The sequence below is a fragment of the Malania oleifera genome, chromosome 13 (genome assembly GCF_029873635.1).
Source record: "Malania oleifera isolate guangnan ecotype guangnan chromosome 13, ASM2987363v1, whole genome shotgun sequence".
Lineage (NCBI taxonomy): Eukaryota > Viridiplantae > Streptophyta > Magnoliopsida > Santalales > Ximeniaceae > Malania > Malania oleifera.
In genome coordinates, this window is record NC_080429.1 from 46,294,517 (window position 1) to 46,311,176 (window position 16,660).

Below are 16,660 nucleotides of genomic sequence, written 5' to 3' on the forward strand. Positions count from 1 at the left end.
TTACAAAAATAAAAATTAACAAAAAAATTAAGTTGACCATTCTATGTATACACTATGCAGGTTTCTTACATGATATTCTCAAATATTTCTTTTTTCTCCCTATACATTTTCCACCAAAAAAAAAACAAAAAAACAAAATGTACATTGGCTGAATCAACAGAACACAATCACACAACAGAGCTAGAAGATGAGGCAACATGAAACCATTAACAAAATCCTTTGGCAAGCAGTAACAGATTGGCAGGCAGCAAAATTTTACAAAGACGAATGACCATAAAAGAGGCACAAGATCATTTGAACTTTTAAAACCTTGCCCATGGATCAAATTAAATTTTCATCTACAGCAGCAGCACTATAAAATAATAACATGAAATGTAGTAAATACCTGATCACCCCAATGTACAGATTTAGCTCGCTTGCCATATGCTTGAATCAACCCAGAAAGAGCATTTAAACTCCCCTTCACACTTTCTCTTTTTGCAGTATCATTTTCCTCCAAATCATCCGACCATTTACTCCTCCCTAAGCCTTTTACTTCTGCTGGGTGGTCTCTTTCAGCATCCCATCTCCTTCCATCACTTGTAGAATCTAAACAACAACAACAATCATGCAATAAATGGGAAACATGAGCTTGAAACAACCACTACAATAAAGAATCATAAAAGATATCGATCCATAATGTGCTCGAGATAACAAAATCATCAAAATGAGGTTGGAACTACAACAATGTTATACTCTCACTAACCCAAAACATAAAAGGATTTAACTAACCCATACAAGTTGCATTTTCTTTTAAAAAAAACAAATTGCAGTTAAAACCCTTGGTCAATGGACCTGCAATCATGCGCTCCATGGCTATGGGCTCAATAAAAGTCTAGAAATCATGAATTTCTTTTGAACAAACAAGAAATTAATGTCTCTATGCGCTAATTGCTATTTCAGAGAAGCTAAAGAAAAATTGTCACAATATCACAATAATAGCCTCATAATAGAATCAACAATCCGAAGCCCTATAATTTTCTGCAATCATAAAGCTTAATGTGTTGCCTCATAGCAAGCTATAAATATTGCCTGCTGCCTGCATATATAGTTGAGGTAGTTGTGAGAGATTGTTTTACTCTTCCAACAAACAACTCCTCCTGCCACCATGTAAACATAACTAGAAGTGGATTTCCTATTATCTACGCAACTAGGGTGTAATTAGCACTAGAATATACAATCACCTCAAAGTGATTTCACCATCTGTAAGTGAGAATATAATCTTTAATACTCTACAAAATTTTTCTCAATTTCTTTGCATTTTTTTAAATGACTCAGCATAGATCACTTCAGTATCCCTAAAGCATACCAATTGCATAAGCAATATCAAGACTCATATATTTTACCATACATAAGTAAAAAAATGGCTGATGCATATCAGGACTTCTTTCATATATCTCCTAATATCATTAGTCTGAGGACAATGAGCCTCCGAGAGTTTCTTACCTTTCAAGATGGGTGCGGAAAAAGGCGAACAAGCTAGATTACACATTTAAGATGTTTAGAATTTTTCTCAACATAGGTCTTTTAAGCAAGGTAAGAATACCCAAGATCTGTCATGATGGATCTGTATGCTTAAAACAAAGAGGCATCACCAATTTTATTATGATCCATGATGCCATGTCTTTATGTATAACATCCATACAATGAATGCTCAAGCAGGGCTACGCACTAATCGGTTCAAACCAATAAAACTGACCAAACCAAATCATTTCAATTTAGACGGTTTGGCCATATATTTAAATTGGTTCGGTTTGGTACAAATAATCATAACCAAATATATTCCGGTTTGGTTTTTGGATTTGAAAATCAAATACCAACCAAACTGAAAATCAAACTATACCTTCAAAAAAATCATTTGAATTGTTTATTACTTTGAATCTTTGCATAGAAATTCTAATTTTATTCTAGTTACTGTTCCTTAAGTGTGCATTTTACATAATGTCATGTAAAAATTAATGAGTTTGGTTAGGTTCAATTCTTGCACTATGGAACAAAAAAGTTCAGTTGGTGTTCGGTTTTATAGGCAAGTTTGATTTGATTCAATTCTATTCTAAAAATGAACCAAAAAATTTAGTTCCTTTGAATTTTGTTTCAAACCAACCGATTGCACAACCCTATGCTCCAGCATGTTTGTCCCATTTATTCCATGTTTTATAAAATGCACTATGCCCATCCATAAGATTCTACCATAGAAACCATACCTCCTAGCTCTCCTTGGAGTCCAACTTATTTTATCCTCCTCTTCCCTTACTCCCTAGAATATGGATGCGTTCTTTCCACCACCACCCCCCCCCCCCCCCCCCCCCCCCGCCGCCCTCTCTCCCTTTTCTTTCTTCTTTCTTTCCCTAGCCCCAAGTGTGTCCTTAATCTCTTCCCCACATGCACCATTCATATGGTGAGAGGATTTTAGATTTACCATTATTACTGCTGTTAAAAAATATGTTTATTTTCATTTATTTATTGTGGCTTTTATCACAGCCGTTGGATCGTCTTTAAATCCAACGGTTGTGTGGTGTCATATATATGTTTGTAAGTCATGAGAAAATAAAGGGATTGCTTGTCATTTTGTGCAAGAAGAGCAAGAGGGGGGGGTTCTCTCTAGGAAGAACTTTTCTTCAACGGGTTGAAGGTGAAGGGGTCTACAGGGGATCTGGGATCGGGGAGAGACTGATCAGATCTTGTACTGCCATCGTTTCATAGTGAATTTTTCTCCAAATGCACACTCCATGGACGTAGGCAACCTTGCCGAACCACGTAAAATCTCTCGTCTCCATTTTTCTGTGAATGTTCTTTGTGTGATTTATTTTGTTGATCGGAAGATTAAAATTGCTGCGCGTCAACAAGTGGCATCAGAGCACGGTTTCGATTGGGTGCAGATCTGATAGATTAGATCAAATCGAAATAAATCTTTTTTTTTTTTTTTTGGATCTGAAGTTTTTCCACGGGAGTGCTCAAGATCAAAGCGGTTCATTCAGATCGGATTGAGGTACGCAAAGATTCAGATCAGGTGCCGGAAAATTATTCTGGAATTTTTCAATTGAAGGAGGATCATTTTTCAATTGAAGGTGTGAAAAAAAAAAATCGAAAGAAAAAAAAATAATTGCGGATGAAGAACATGATGAATAATGCCAGAATTGGGTGACAAACCCAGATTCAGAATTGGGTCAAGTCGGAGCGCTGGTCGAGGTGCCGTTACTGACATCATCCTAACAGGTGTTGACGTCACTGCTAACGTCAAAGGAAAGAAAAAAAATTAATGGCGAGTACTTTGACGGCCAAGTTCAAGGTGGAGCCCTTTAATAGGAAAAATAATTTCAGTGTGTGGCAACCCACTGTGAAGGATGTGTTGGTCCAACAGGGACTAATTAAGGCACTATATGGGAAAGACAAGAAGCCAGAAACCATGTTAGATGATCAGTGGGAGGAGTTGGAAATGAAAGCGGTAAGTATCATTCGCTTAAATTTAACTCTAGAAATTAAATACAGTGTGTTGAATGAAACATCACCAACTAAGCTTTGGAAAAAATTGGAGGATATTTATATGTCCAAGTCCCTAATTAATAGACTGTATTTGAAGAAACAGTTGTAATAGTTGAGGATGACTAAGGGCACAGAAGTCAGAGACCACCTCAAATATTTCAATAAGATAATCACACAGTTGCTGAGTATTGAGGTAAAAATTGAGGAGGAAGATAAAGCACTGATTTTGTTGTATTCGCTTTCCAGTTCACTTGATACTTTGAAAACCACACTACTGCTAGGTAAGGAGACTCTTACAGTTGATGAGGTGACTACTGCCATTCTGGAGAGTGAGAATTTTCACAAACCAGATTATCCAAGACATGGAGAAGGATTGGTGGCTAAGGGTGAGTCTAGCCAATAACGGGGCAAGAGTTCTAACAGGGGTAATTAGAATCGAGGGAAATCTCGATCCAAGCCCAGGGGTAAGAGTGGGAACTAGAGAAGTGGTTGTTTTTATTGTGGGAAAGAATGGCATATGAAGAAGGACTGTCTAAGGAAGAAAAGAGATTTAGAGGAAAAGAATAGGAAGAAGACTGAATAGGCTATTGTAGTGGAGAGCAGTTAATCAGTTTTTGATGGGGATCTTTTGGCTGTTACTACAAATTCCAGTTACTTAGCCGATACCTGGACTTTGGATTCGGCGTGCTCATATCATATGTGTCCATATAGGGACTGGTTTGACTTCTATGAACCAATCTCTGGAGGGTCAGAATCAGGATGTTTGATGGTGTGGTTAGAACCATCAAGGATGTGAGGCATGTTCCAGATCTAAAAAAGAATCTGAATTCCTTAGGCTCTTTGGACAGTAACGGTTTCTCTTTTTCAGCTAGGGATGGTGTGCTGAAAGTGGCTAGAGGTTCACTAGTAGTAATGAAGGGTCATCTGAGGAAGTATTTGTACACTTTGGTGGGTAGCAAAGTGACAGGTGGAACTGCAGCTAGTACCTCTTTAGATACAGATACAGATGATACTACTCTATGGCATATGAGGCTGGGTCACATGAGTGAGCGTGGTTTGCAGGAGCTGCACAGGCGGAACTTACTGGGAGGTAATTCCTGTTGTAAGTTTAAGTTCTGTAAATACTATTTGTTTGGTAAACAGCGCAGGGTGAGTTTCAGAACAAGAAAGCATACGAGCAAGGAGGTGCTGGAGTACATTCATTCAGATGTATAGGGTCCAATACAAGTACAGTCTCATAGTGGTGCTATTTATTTTGTCTCATTTATTGATGACTTTTCCAGGAAAGTCTGAGTGTATTTTTTGAAGCACAAGAGTGAGGTATTCAGTAAGTTTAAGAAATGGAAAGCTCGGATAGAGAAGCAAACAGGGAAACAGGTGAAGTTTCTAAGATTTGACAATAGACTGGAGTACAAAAACAGCCAGTTCATTGACTTTTGTAAGGAAGAGGGGATCACTAGGCACTATACAGTTCCACATGGGCCACAGCAGAATGGGGTGGTTGAAAGGATGAACAAAACATTACTAGAGAGGGCAAGGTGTATGAGGATTCAGGCTAATCTACCTAAGTCATTCTGGGTAGAAGCAGTGAGTATGGCATGCTACCTGGTAAACAGGTCTCCTTCTGCAGCTATTAACGCAAAGGTTTCTGAAGAGATATGGACAGGTAAGCCAGTAGATTACTCTGTGTTGAGAATATTTGGTTATCCATCGTATGTGCATGTGCAGGAACAGGATAGATCAAAGTTGGACTCTAAGTCCAAACCGTGCGTATTTCTTGGTTTCCAAGAAGGATTGAAGGGATATCGATTGTGGGACACTATAGCACAGAAGGTGGTCATTAGCAGGGATATGGTCTTCGATGAGGAAGCCATGTTGAAGGAGAATGTTGATAACAAGGTGGAGTCTTATTCAGCGGGAGTACCTATTCAGGCGGTGCTGGACAATATTCAGAATTCAGGTATGGGTAATACTCAAACTACTGTTGTTGATTCTGTTGCACAGGATACAGTGAGACAGGCTACAGTTCCTCAGGAAATTCCTCAAACAGGTGATAGACATGAGCCTACGAGGCTAGCCACTGGCAGAGAAAAGAGAAATGTTAAGCCTCCGGTCAAGTATGGGTTTAAGGACTTAGTTGCATTTGCTCTAATTACTAGTAGTGGAGATCCTTCTGATTTTCAGGGAGCAGTTCAGAGTTCTGAACGAGATACTTGGCTTGGAGCCATAGTTGAGGAGATGGAGTCTCTTCATAAGAATGGCACTTGGGTGTTGGTTCAGAAGCCCAAGGACAGGAAGCTGATTGGTTGTAAGTGGATTTTCAAAAAGAGAGAACCTACTTCAGAATCAGAAGGAATAAAATATAAGGTCAAGTTAGTAGCAAAAGGATACAAACAGGAAGAAGGTATAGATTATAATGAAATCTTTTCTCCTGTTGTTAAGCACGCTTCTATTAGATCCTTGTTAGCATTGGTTGTCATGCATGATTTAGATCTGGAATAGATGGATGTAAAGATAGCTTTCCTTTATAGTGAGTTGGAGGAAGATATCCTTATGGAGCAACCGGAGGGGTTTGTGGAACAAGGTAAAGAGCACCTGGTATGTAAGTTGAATAGGTCTCTTTATGGTTTAAAGCAATCCCCTAGGCAATGGTATAAGAGGTTTGATTCTTATATGTTGAGGATTGGGTATGTCAGAAGCAGTTATGACAATTGCGTTTACTTCAGATAGCTTAACAGTGGTGTATATGTGATCCTTATGCTATATGTGGATGACATGTTGATTGCCTTTGGCAGTACTAATGAGTTGAATGTGTTGAAAGCCAGGTTACAGGATGAGTTTGAGATGAAGGATCTTCGTGCAACTAAAAAGATCCTTGGCATGGAAATCAGGAGGGACAAACAACAGAAGAGGCTGTGGTTGTCACAGGGTAAGTATATTGAGAAGGTGTTGGAAAGGTTTAACATGGATAAGACTAAACCGGTAAGTACACCTCTAGCTGCTCATTTTCAGTTGTCTTCTAAATTGTGTCCTTCTACTGATGAGGATAAGTTGGATATGGCTAGTGTGCCTTATGCCAGTGCAGTAGGGAGTCTGATGTATGCTATGGTATGTAGTAGACCATACTTGTCATATGCAGCTAGTTTCGTAAGCAAATATATAGCTAATCCAGGGAGAATGCAATGGAATGTGGTGAAATGAATTTTCAGATATTTGCGTGGCACTTCTGATTATGGTATCCTATTTGAAAGTACTGATGATTGTAATGTTTAGGGTTATGTGGACTTCGATTATGCAGGTGATTTGGATAAGAGGAGGTCTACTTCTGGCTTCATTTTTACCATGGCTGGTGGCTCCATTAGTTGGAAGGCTATGTTGTAACCTACTACAGCTTTGTCTACCACAGAAGCTAAATACATAGCTTTCGCAGAGGCAAGTAAGGAGGCTTTGTGGTTAACTGGACTGATTTAAAAACTTGGTGTTATGCAAGATAGGTTACACGTATTCTGTGATAGTCAGAGTGCGAACCACTTGGCAAGGAATCAAGTCTACCACTCTCGCACGAAGCATATTGACGTGCGGTACCATGCAGTTAGAGGTTGGGTTGAAAGTGGTAAGTTCCAGTTATTGAAGATCCACACAGATGGAAATGCTGCAAATATGCTCACGAAGCCTGTTACATTAGCTAAGTTCAAGCACTGTCTGGACTTAGTTAATGTAGTCTCTTGTTGATTGTTGACAAAGCATCCCAGAGCGTGGGGATGGAATGTTGTGCTCGCTTGTGATCAAAAGCCAAGGTGGAGATTGTTAAAAAATATGTTTATTGTCTCTAAATCCAATGGTTGTGTGGTGTCATATATATGTTTGTAAGCCATGGGAAAATAAAGGGATTGCTTGTCATTTTGTGCAAGAAGAGCAAAAGGGGGGTTCTCTCTAAGAAGAACTTTTCTTCAACAGGTTGAAGGTGAAGGGGCGTACAAGGGATCTGGGATCGGGGAGAAACTTATCAGATCTTGTACTGCCATCGTTTCATAGTGGATTTTTCTCTAGGTGCAAGCTCCGTGGATGTAGGCAACCTTACCGAACCACGTAAAATCTCTCGTCTCCATTTTTCTGTGAATGCTCTTTGTGTGATTTATTTTGTTGATCGAAAGATTAAAATTGTTGTGCATCAACAACTGCCAATATTTCCTTTGCCTCTAGTTAGCTTAAAACTTAAATTTGATATCTAAACATTCTAATTTTATTTTTTGAAGAGGTTTGACTCATATTTAGAAGGGATATCAACTTGAAAGTTGTTTTAAGTGACAGCTTTTGCATTGAGGGCGAGAGGGCCAAAAGGGCCGGTAAGTGTCATTATATTGAGAGGTACAATATAGTATTTTTTGCAAAGTTTTAGTGTCATTATAGTGTTCTATGAAGGTGATCTAGAGTTTTTACATAGGGCCATATATTCAGGATTGTAGACTAGGGTTGAAACCCTAAGTTTTCATTGACGAGATAATGAAAATTTCACAAAAATTCAAGGACGTAGGCACATTACCAAAACACGTAAATTTTTGTATTATTATTTTCTTCTAGTTTTCTTTCAATTAACCCTGTGTGTGTATATAACTCTAGGGCATGTTTTTCACACAATTTCCTAATTCTTGTCATATGTTAATTTCTTTATTCAATGTGAGGGAAACTCAGACAAAATGTCAGACTAAGGCTGAAGAGGCACACAAAACCCTGTGGACTAAAGTCAGCTTTGATATAATTTTACGGATTTTAATTTTTGCTCAACTGTATAATCCAGAACAGCTGCATTGGACAGCATTTAATTATTCACCTATTTTACTTTTCTTGCATTTTTTATTCATATCAAATTGAATTAATTTTAGTTCTTGATAATTATATCCTACTGAGAGCAATCCAAATCAATTAGACCAGTCAAAGACATTGGGTGTCTTAAATAGGTCAGTGAAAAAAGGTATCTACAATCTCAAGGTACAAGACTTTGTGTAAGCACACAAAAACCCTGAACTCAAATTGAATCCACTCTATTTTAGATTGTCAAAGGTAAGGATTAGAGGTCTTATTAACCCAAATGTATATATAGTAGGGACAACAGAGAAATTTTTTATTGTCTAGTGTTTTTAGAGCTTCACCCAATAAATCAAATACTTGAGAGTGTGTAGATCTTAAAGGTCTCAAATGATTTGAGGGTCTTAGACAAATACTTTTCAAACACATTAAGGCATGTGAGTCATTGCGAAGGAAATTATATGTAAGAACTTCTATTAGTTCAACTGAAGATTTTCAGTACTTGGCTAAAGACCATCAAACTCCTTCAAAAGCAACCTTATTTGTAGTATTCAATAATAATGCCAGCATGCCACAGTCCATCCCACACCCCACCCCCACCCTCCCCTTCCCCACCAAGAAGCATTATCAGAAATTATTCCTTTTACCAAAAGATATCACATATAAAACTTCAAATTTCCTGTTACAGAAAGGGCGACAACTTGCTTCAATATAATCAAGCCTATGTTGTACAAGGGTGATGCAGAGGCAGCATCAAGGTTCTGCAGCCTGGGAGAAATTAGAAGAAATAGAAGGGATGAAGGAAAGGGAAGGGAGGAGAGAGGAGATACCAGGGGGGAATCTCACATTCAATTCCAATTCAAATTCATCAACTGCTGCCTACATCATGGCTTTCAATCACTATTTATAAGAAAGCCTCTAAACACATGAAATTACACACATACCCCTAAAACTATATTACATTACAACATACCCCTAGAATACACAATTACTACAAACAAGCCCCCAACATATATAATCCTAATACAAGCAAACTACACACACATACTTAAACAACTAACTAACTAAGCACATTTGGGTTTCAGACCCAATAAACCATTCACCTTATTCTTTGACATAGGCCCCCTAATTGGGTCAAAATGATCCATCCAAATAGTCACTTCTCATCCTACATCAAGGGTCAATAGAGGGACTCAAGGATAATCATTTTTTAATGAACAAATAGATAGCAAAATTGGAGGTTGAGATCTCAAACACCAGTTGCTGTACAAATTAATCTGCCACATTGCTTCAAAAAGGAAGTTTAAACTAGTCACTTTGGAGCTAAATCTAAATTAATAATATGTACAGCAGTTGTTATGGTTTTGGAAGACAAAATAATTTCCATTTAAAATTTCACTTTTCATAAAACACTAGTGAGAACAGTTCTTCCTGTTGACAGCAAAAACAATAGCGGGGATGAGATGGTACAAAACCCAATTGCTGTCAGGGGAAGAATTATGAATTTTAACCAAGAATGTGAGGACAATTATGCTAAAACAGTTTGCAACTCAATATAAGATTAGTGTAAACTTCTGAGTAGTGTTTCCAGAACTTGCAATCCTAGTGGTTTGCTGTCAGATCCTTGAGTGGCTTGGCCTTGCCAAGGCACACGGCATGGGCAAACCATGTGCCAATACGGCAGCTTGAGATGGCCTGTCATGGATAATCTTGACAATGGTTGGTTGGTTTAAACTATGTTGCTGTAAGGGGAGTACATAGTTAAGATGTTGCCTACTTGACATGGTCAGGCATGTGGACATGGCTGGCACCACGATCCTTGACAAAATTGCTTATGATGGCTGGATGTGATTAACATGGTTCAGATGGGTAATTTGGTTACAGCTAGTTCCCAAATGACAGTTGCTGCTGTTAGTGTGTAGACAAGTCATGGTTAAGGGGGAAACCATGCTAGACAAAAGTGTTAAGTCATGGCGAGTAGATAGTGTTAATGTAAATGGTTCTCAATGTTGGCAATTGACCATACAGGGCAGTTACTTGGCAGTTTACCCTTGCATGGCTGGCAGTCATGCTTTGTGGGTAAATTCATGGAGGGACATCTGGACATGATCTTAGCCATTTACTTGTAAGCATAACTTACTCTAACCTAGTTGGCAACTGCTGGTTACGTCCAGCACAACCTAGGCAGATGGGTTGCCAACTGCTAGGCATCTGGGGGTGTCAACTGCAGACCCTAGGCAGTTTGGGGTGTCAACTGTGTATAAAATTAACATGTGGGTTGCAGGGGGCATGCGATGGACGAGTTGTGTATGTTTCCTGCACATGTTAAGAGAGCATTGTCCTTTTCTTTGAATAAAGAAAGGTTGGGAGGTGTTGCTCCTGTAAATTGCTTGTTGCCTTGTGAATGTTTATTTGAATCATATCCACTTGCAAAACTTAACCACAGATTGCCTGTCTGTGTGTGTGACGTTAACTGGGTGTGCCACTTGGTGCCACACAGTGTCAAGTTGTGTGCTGTGAACTTAGGCCATGAGACATTTGCCATAATGGACATGATTCTAGTTCTGAACCAGAGTTCCATACAAAGCTCCGCAGGTTAAGATTTTCAAGGTTTCTGCATTCCTACCGGGGAAAAAAAAAATTGATTTAAGCATCATTATTGGTTTACTTTTTTCAGCAAACATGATTATCAGTTGTCATTTTTAATAATTATCAGTTCTTTACTACTTACCATCAGGGTACTTAAAAGAAACTTGCTATAGTCCAGGGCCAAACCTCCTTAAACTTTCCCCACTTATGACATCAAATATGGAAGGTAACAGCCAGGGAAATTAAGGGTCCATTTGATTAAGGATCCCAAACTTGTCTATTGTTGTTTTTGAAAATGAAAACAAGAGATTGTATTATGTTTTTTTTTATAATTAAAAACACATTTGGTTAGTTGTTTTTGAAATTATTTCCATAAGTGAAAACAGTGGAACCACGTTTGGTTAAGGTTGATCCAAGTTGCAATTTGTTAATAATAATAATAACAATAATTATTATTACCATCATTATAATTATAGTTATTATTATTAGAAAAAGGTGGGTTATACCCTCACCCCATGCGTTCATTGTATTCAGAAAATTGTATCCGAAAGCACAAGAAACACCTTAAAAACGATTCCTGAAACCTGTATTTTTTAGGGATGTTTTGGGATATGTTTCTGAAAACGATTTCTTCAAAACACTTAACCATACACAAATTTTTTGAATCCTACATTTCCAGATACCCAAAAAATAAAAAAGGAACAGCATATGAAATCTTAACCAAAGGGGCACTAAAGTCTGTGTGCCAAAATTCGATGTTAACCCAATTAAAATTTTCATTCAGTAACCTTGGAAGGCCATTTGGAGGCTCAAAACTCCAGAAAAAAGTTGATTTTTCCTCTTTGGAAGGTTGTTCAGAGGCTATCCTAACAGGGAAAATATTAGAAGAAGATAAGTCATCCTAGTGGATTGATGTTTTACACACAAAACTAAAAGAAAGAACACCAATCACTAAATTCTTCACTCTGTAATTGCTAAATGCTGTGGAATGGCAATGGTTTCATACCTGTCAGATTCTGCCTAGTCCAATCTCACCTCTTCTTAATAAGTGCTGGAAAGTGAGAAGTTGGCATGATTATAGGCATGTAAAAGCTAGCTCTAGTGATGATTTTGGACAGCTAACAGATAAATGTGCTCATCAAAAAATGGCTAAAGGAAGCTCGGATTCAGATGACTCCCTCCATCTGTTAGGTGGGTTTTTCTTAATTCTATCTGTAATTCCCCTACCACAAGACAGAGAGAGATCCTCCTGTTTGTTGATTCAACAAACAAGGTCTGGAACATGGCTCCCCTGTGTGTGTCCTAGAGCATTTTGGAAGGAAAGAAATAGAAAAGCCTTCAAAGGAGAAAATTTTTCAGTACATTAATTAAAAAAAAAATCCATCATTCACACGCTTTTTTGGAGTTCTTGAAATTTTACATCAATTCTGCTAGGACTTGGTTTTTTTATTTGGCTGCTGTGTAGCCTCGGCATTTTCTCTTTTTCCTTTTTGAGCTGGCACCCCCTTGATTCCCTTCACCTTATCAAAAGAATTCCTTCGTCATAGGACTTGTATTTTTTTTTTCTAGGTTGTACAAATTAGTTGATAAGAAGTTTGCAGTTCATGGAGGTTGGCATATTTTTTTTTTTCTTTTCAGATCAGCAAAAAGAAAAAACAATAATATTTTAAGGCATCAAGGGGATGCCAACCTGTGGTACAAAACATCAAACACCCTGTAGAGTGTCTCAAACATCAAGGATTACAAAATGTTCGTTGGGCTTCCATTGGGCTTTGCAAGTCAGAAGCGGAGTAGATGAATCTTTGAAGGCTTTCTTATTTCTTTCTTTCCAAGCCCACCAAAAAATGGCGAGAGGGATGAGGTTCAAAGCCTTTCGCCTCTCCATTGTGGCTATGATGCCTTTCCAAGCCCAAATTTCCCCTCCAACTGAATTTTGCCATAACCCACTGCTGCCCGGTCAAAGAAAGAGCCAAATTCCACATGTTCCTTGTTCAGGTACAGTGGAGAAGAACATGGTTGACTGATTCTGCGTCAGCCATACAGAGAAAACACTGATTTGTAACTGTAAGCCCTATTTTCTGCAGGCTGTTGAGGGTGAAAATATTTCCATGTATGGATTCCCACACAAAGAAGACAACCTTTAAAGGGGCTGCTATCCTCCAAATGTGAATACAAGGGGAGTTATTACAATTTGTTCCCAACGGTGAGAGCTTCTTATAAAAATATTTAACAAAGAAAACACCATTTTTGTCCAAAGCCCATTTTGGCTTGTTGGGGCTGTTTTGGTGACGGAAATTGCATTGAAATCTGCAGAATTCAGAGTGCATGTGAAGTTCCCAATCTTCCACGTTCCTTGTAAAAGGAATGTCCTAGAAAATTCCTTGATCAGTGATTTGGAATTGATGACTGATAAAGGAATTTCTGTCACATGCCTGTTGATGGAAGGAAATGCAGCTCTAAGATAATGGTTCTCGCACCACACATCATGCCAAAAGTAAACATTGGTCCCATTCCCCACTTAACATGTTACAAATTCAAAAATTATCCCATCCTTTCCTGATGACTTACCAAACACCCATTGCATAAGGACCTCTTCCATTGTGTGTTGTCCAATCATTGTGCTCTAGCCCATATTTAGAAACAATAATATTCCACCAAAGGTGGTATTTCTCCTTCATGAACCTCCATAACCACTTCCCAAGTAGGGCTTTATTGAAAGTGAGAAGGGGACCTCCTGAAAAAATGGGTTGTTTGACCACTCCCCATCTAACAAGGCGGTATTTAAACTCCTCCCCAAAGCTTCCCCAAAGAAATCTTCTTTGAATTCCCTCCAATCTCCTAGTGACTGATGCTGATAAGGGAAGTAGAGACATGAAGTAAATTGGAAGATTTGTCAAAGTGCTTTTGATAAGAGTGAGTCTGCCCTTTTTTGATAAGAAATTTCTTTCTCAACCTGCCAATCTCCTTTGTTTCAATAATAGGGTCTCAGACTCCTTTATCTTTGAATTTGGCTCCGAGTGGGAAACCAGGTAATTAATGGGAAAGGTTCCCATCTTGCAACCCTAGATACCAGCAAGGAAATCCTCCCCCCCCCCCCCCCCCCAAACCCTGGCGTTCTCCCCAATTGGATAAAGCTTACTTTTTCCAAGGTTCGCTTTTAAGCCTGAGATGGCCTCAAATCCTTACAAGACACAAAAAGGTTAAGGATATAGAGGGGATCATCTTCACAGAAAATAATAGTATCATCTGTGAAAAGAATATGAGAAACTTCTGTAATCCTTCCATTTCTGCCCACCTTGAAACCTCTAACGATCCACCTTCAGTAGCTTTCATCAGCAAGAGGCTAAGCACCTCCACGACCAAAATAAATAGAAAAGGGGACAAGGGATCTCCTTGTCTCAATCCTCTTGAGGAGCAAAAGAAATCAAAAGGCAACCATTAATGAGCACTGAAAAGCTTGGGGTTTTGATACGACAAGCAATACAACTACACCAAAGCTCTCCAAAGCCCATTTTTCCCCGAAGGAGATAAAGAAGGAAATTCTAGTTGACATGATCAAATGCTTTCTCCATATCCAGTTTGCACACTATTCCCCTTTTTCCCTCCTTCAGATAGGCATCCACCACTTCATTAGCAATAAGGGCAGCATCGATAATATGTCTCCCAGCCACAAACGCAAGTTGGAAGATTTTTATAGAGGACATTCCTACTCTACTTTGTCCTCTTGGTCCATTAAGAAAATCATAAAAGATCGCAAATGTGGTTGCACATGAGTTAGCTCAGTGGGCATGAAAATTGGATTTCTCAAGTTTCACCGCTGCTCCGTATCCCTCTTGCTCTATTTTTTACTCAAGTTTATCCAGTACTTGTAAAGAAGCAACCTAGTAGAATCCGGAGCTCCAAGATATTCCCTCCACCCACAAAAGAAGTATATCCAAAATGAAAATAAACATTCTCAAACTAAGTAAAATAAAAATAATTAAACAAAACAATAAAAAAGCAAAAACCAAGTGTGTGCTGACATACAAGCATGTGCAAGGAAACATGAGTTATTTTCAGACCTCTGAGCACACCGTACAAATAAGGAATCTAACACACTCATATGTCTATAGGACATTTATTTCGGTTTCAAAAGAGCAAGACGTAAATGGAACACAGGACACACAAAAAAGGCAAGAATGACCCTATTTAAATAGATCAAAACATGGAAATGCTTACACTCGCACGCAATATGCATAGACAACCACACACAAAAGAAAACACATTTACTAAGAAACAAACAGAAAATAATTGCTAAAAAATGAGAAGTAGAAGGAAACAAAAAAAGCCCTTTATTGTCTTTTTCTTTTCTTTTTCGAGAGGGTAAGAGCGGAGCTAGAATTCTAGCTATGCAGAGAAAATGATAAGCTGATGTGGGAAGAGTCAGCTGAAAAATAAAGTTCATGGAGAGCTTGGGGCCACATGTATGTTTTCTCAAAATATTCTATATATCAATGGGCAGACAAAGTAAAGAAACAAAGTTTTGGGACAGAGATAGCCCATTGAAACCAATATGTAGCTCTGTGTGTTGGGTTGATATGATACGGTGTGTGCATAATATACCATAAGGAGCAGAGTCCTCAACAGAAGATGCTGCAATCTTCTCAGAGTTTCTTTCTTGTAATGCAGAAACACCATCAAAATCCCCATCTTCCATATCCATGTCTACCTAGAAGCCATGATAGGACAAATAAATTGAAAGACAACTAGTTAAAATCTTTGTACCCACAAGGTGTTAATGAGTAAGAAACTTATACTACAAAAAAAAGGTTAATGGTTACTCCTTGGTACACATAAGATAGCAGGATTCCCATCAGAAGTTTCAAAACATACAGAGACTAAAACATACTTATTCATAATAAGAAATACGTTAGCAAATTATTGTTATTATCATCATAGGTAGTTTACTTAACACCACACACACACAAAAGGACCCAAGTCTTTATCTTCTTCACTGTAAGTTCACATTTAAGTGTAAAATGCCAATCTGAGAATGCACAATCCAATGAAGCACACACATCAGACATGCTGCCATTTTATTGTGCATTTTTCTATTTATTCATGTATGTAAATCATCTAATTATATATTTTTCCAACTCATTTTTCTTTTTCTGAAAAATTTACCCTACTTTCTAGCAATAAATGTGTTCCCCAACAGATACAATAACAATGGAAGTGACAATAACCCAGGCCAAGGACGGACAGGAGGGAGAGGGACCAGAGTCAATATATGTGGGTTTTTTTTTTTGGGGGGGGGGGGGGGTGGTGGTTAGAAAAGTGTGTCGAACATTGAAAAGTTCTTTTCTTGAGGACACTTTTGATGAGCATGTACAAAAATTACTCGTGTTTTACAGGTGGAAAAGATGCAAAAAAACTAAATATTAATGGCTCTAGTTGGCAACCCTGGGTCCTAGGTGCAAGGCACAAGGCACACGCACATCCGAGGAACATTAGGGTGAGATTGGCTTCAATTTTTCTGGAAAAATTGGGTATAACATGTGGTAAACGCCAGTGGTGGATCCGGGACCTGTGTCAGTAGGGACTGAGGTTCTCATATATAATACATTTTTTAATTTTTCAATTTTATAATATGTTTTTTTTTTTGGACTATTCATTTATTATCGTAAATTATTATAAATTTTTTCTATTCATCACAAGAAAATAATGGCAAAAAAATATTAACAAACGATGTAGAATCCCATAA

At 38.2% G+C, this 16,660-nt stretch overlaps 1 protein-coding gene across 1 annotated transcript in view; it reads right to left on the bottom strand.

The window, feature by feature from the left end:
• LOC131146512 (uncharacterized) overlaps nt 1-16,660 on the bottom strand; it is a 52,525-nt gene that overhangs the window by 2,516 nt on the left and 33,349 nt on the right. Inside the window, exons 10-11 of the mRNA XM_058096148.1 lie at nt 15,520-15,625; nt 386-588 (exon numbers count right to left, since the gene is read on the bottom strand). Coding sequence (XP_057952131.1) covers nt 386-588; nt 15,520-15,625 — 309 coding nt within the window. The remainder of the gene's footprint in view (nt 1-385; nt 589-15,519; nt 15,626-16,660) is intronic.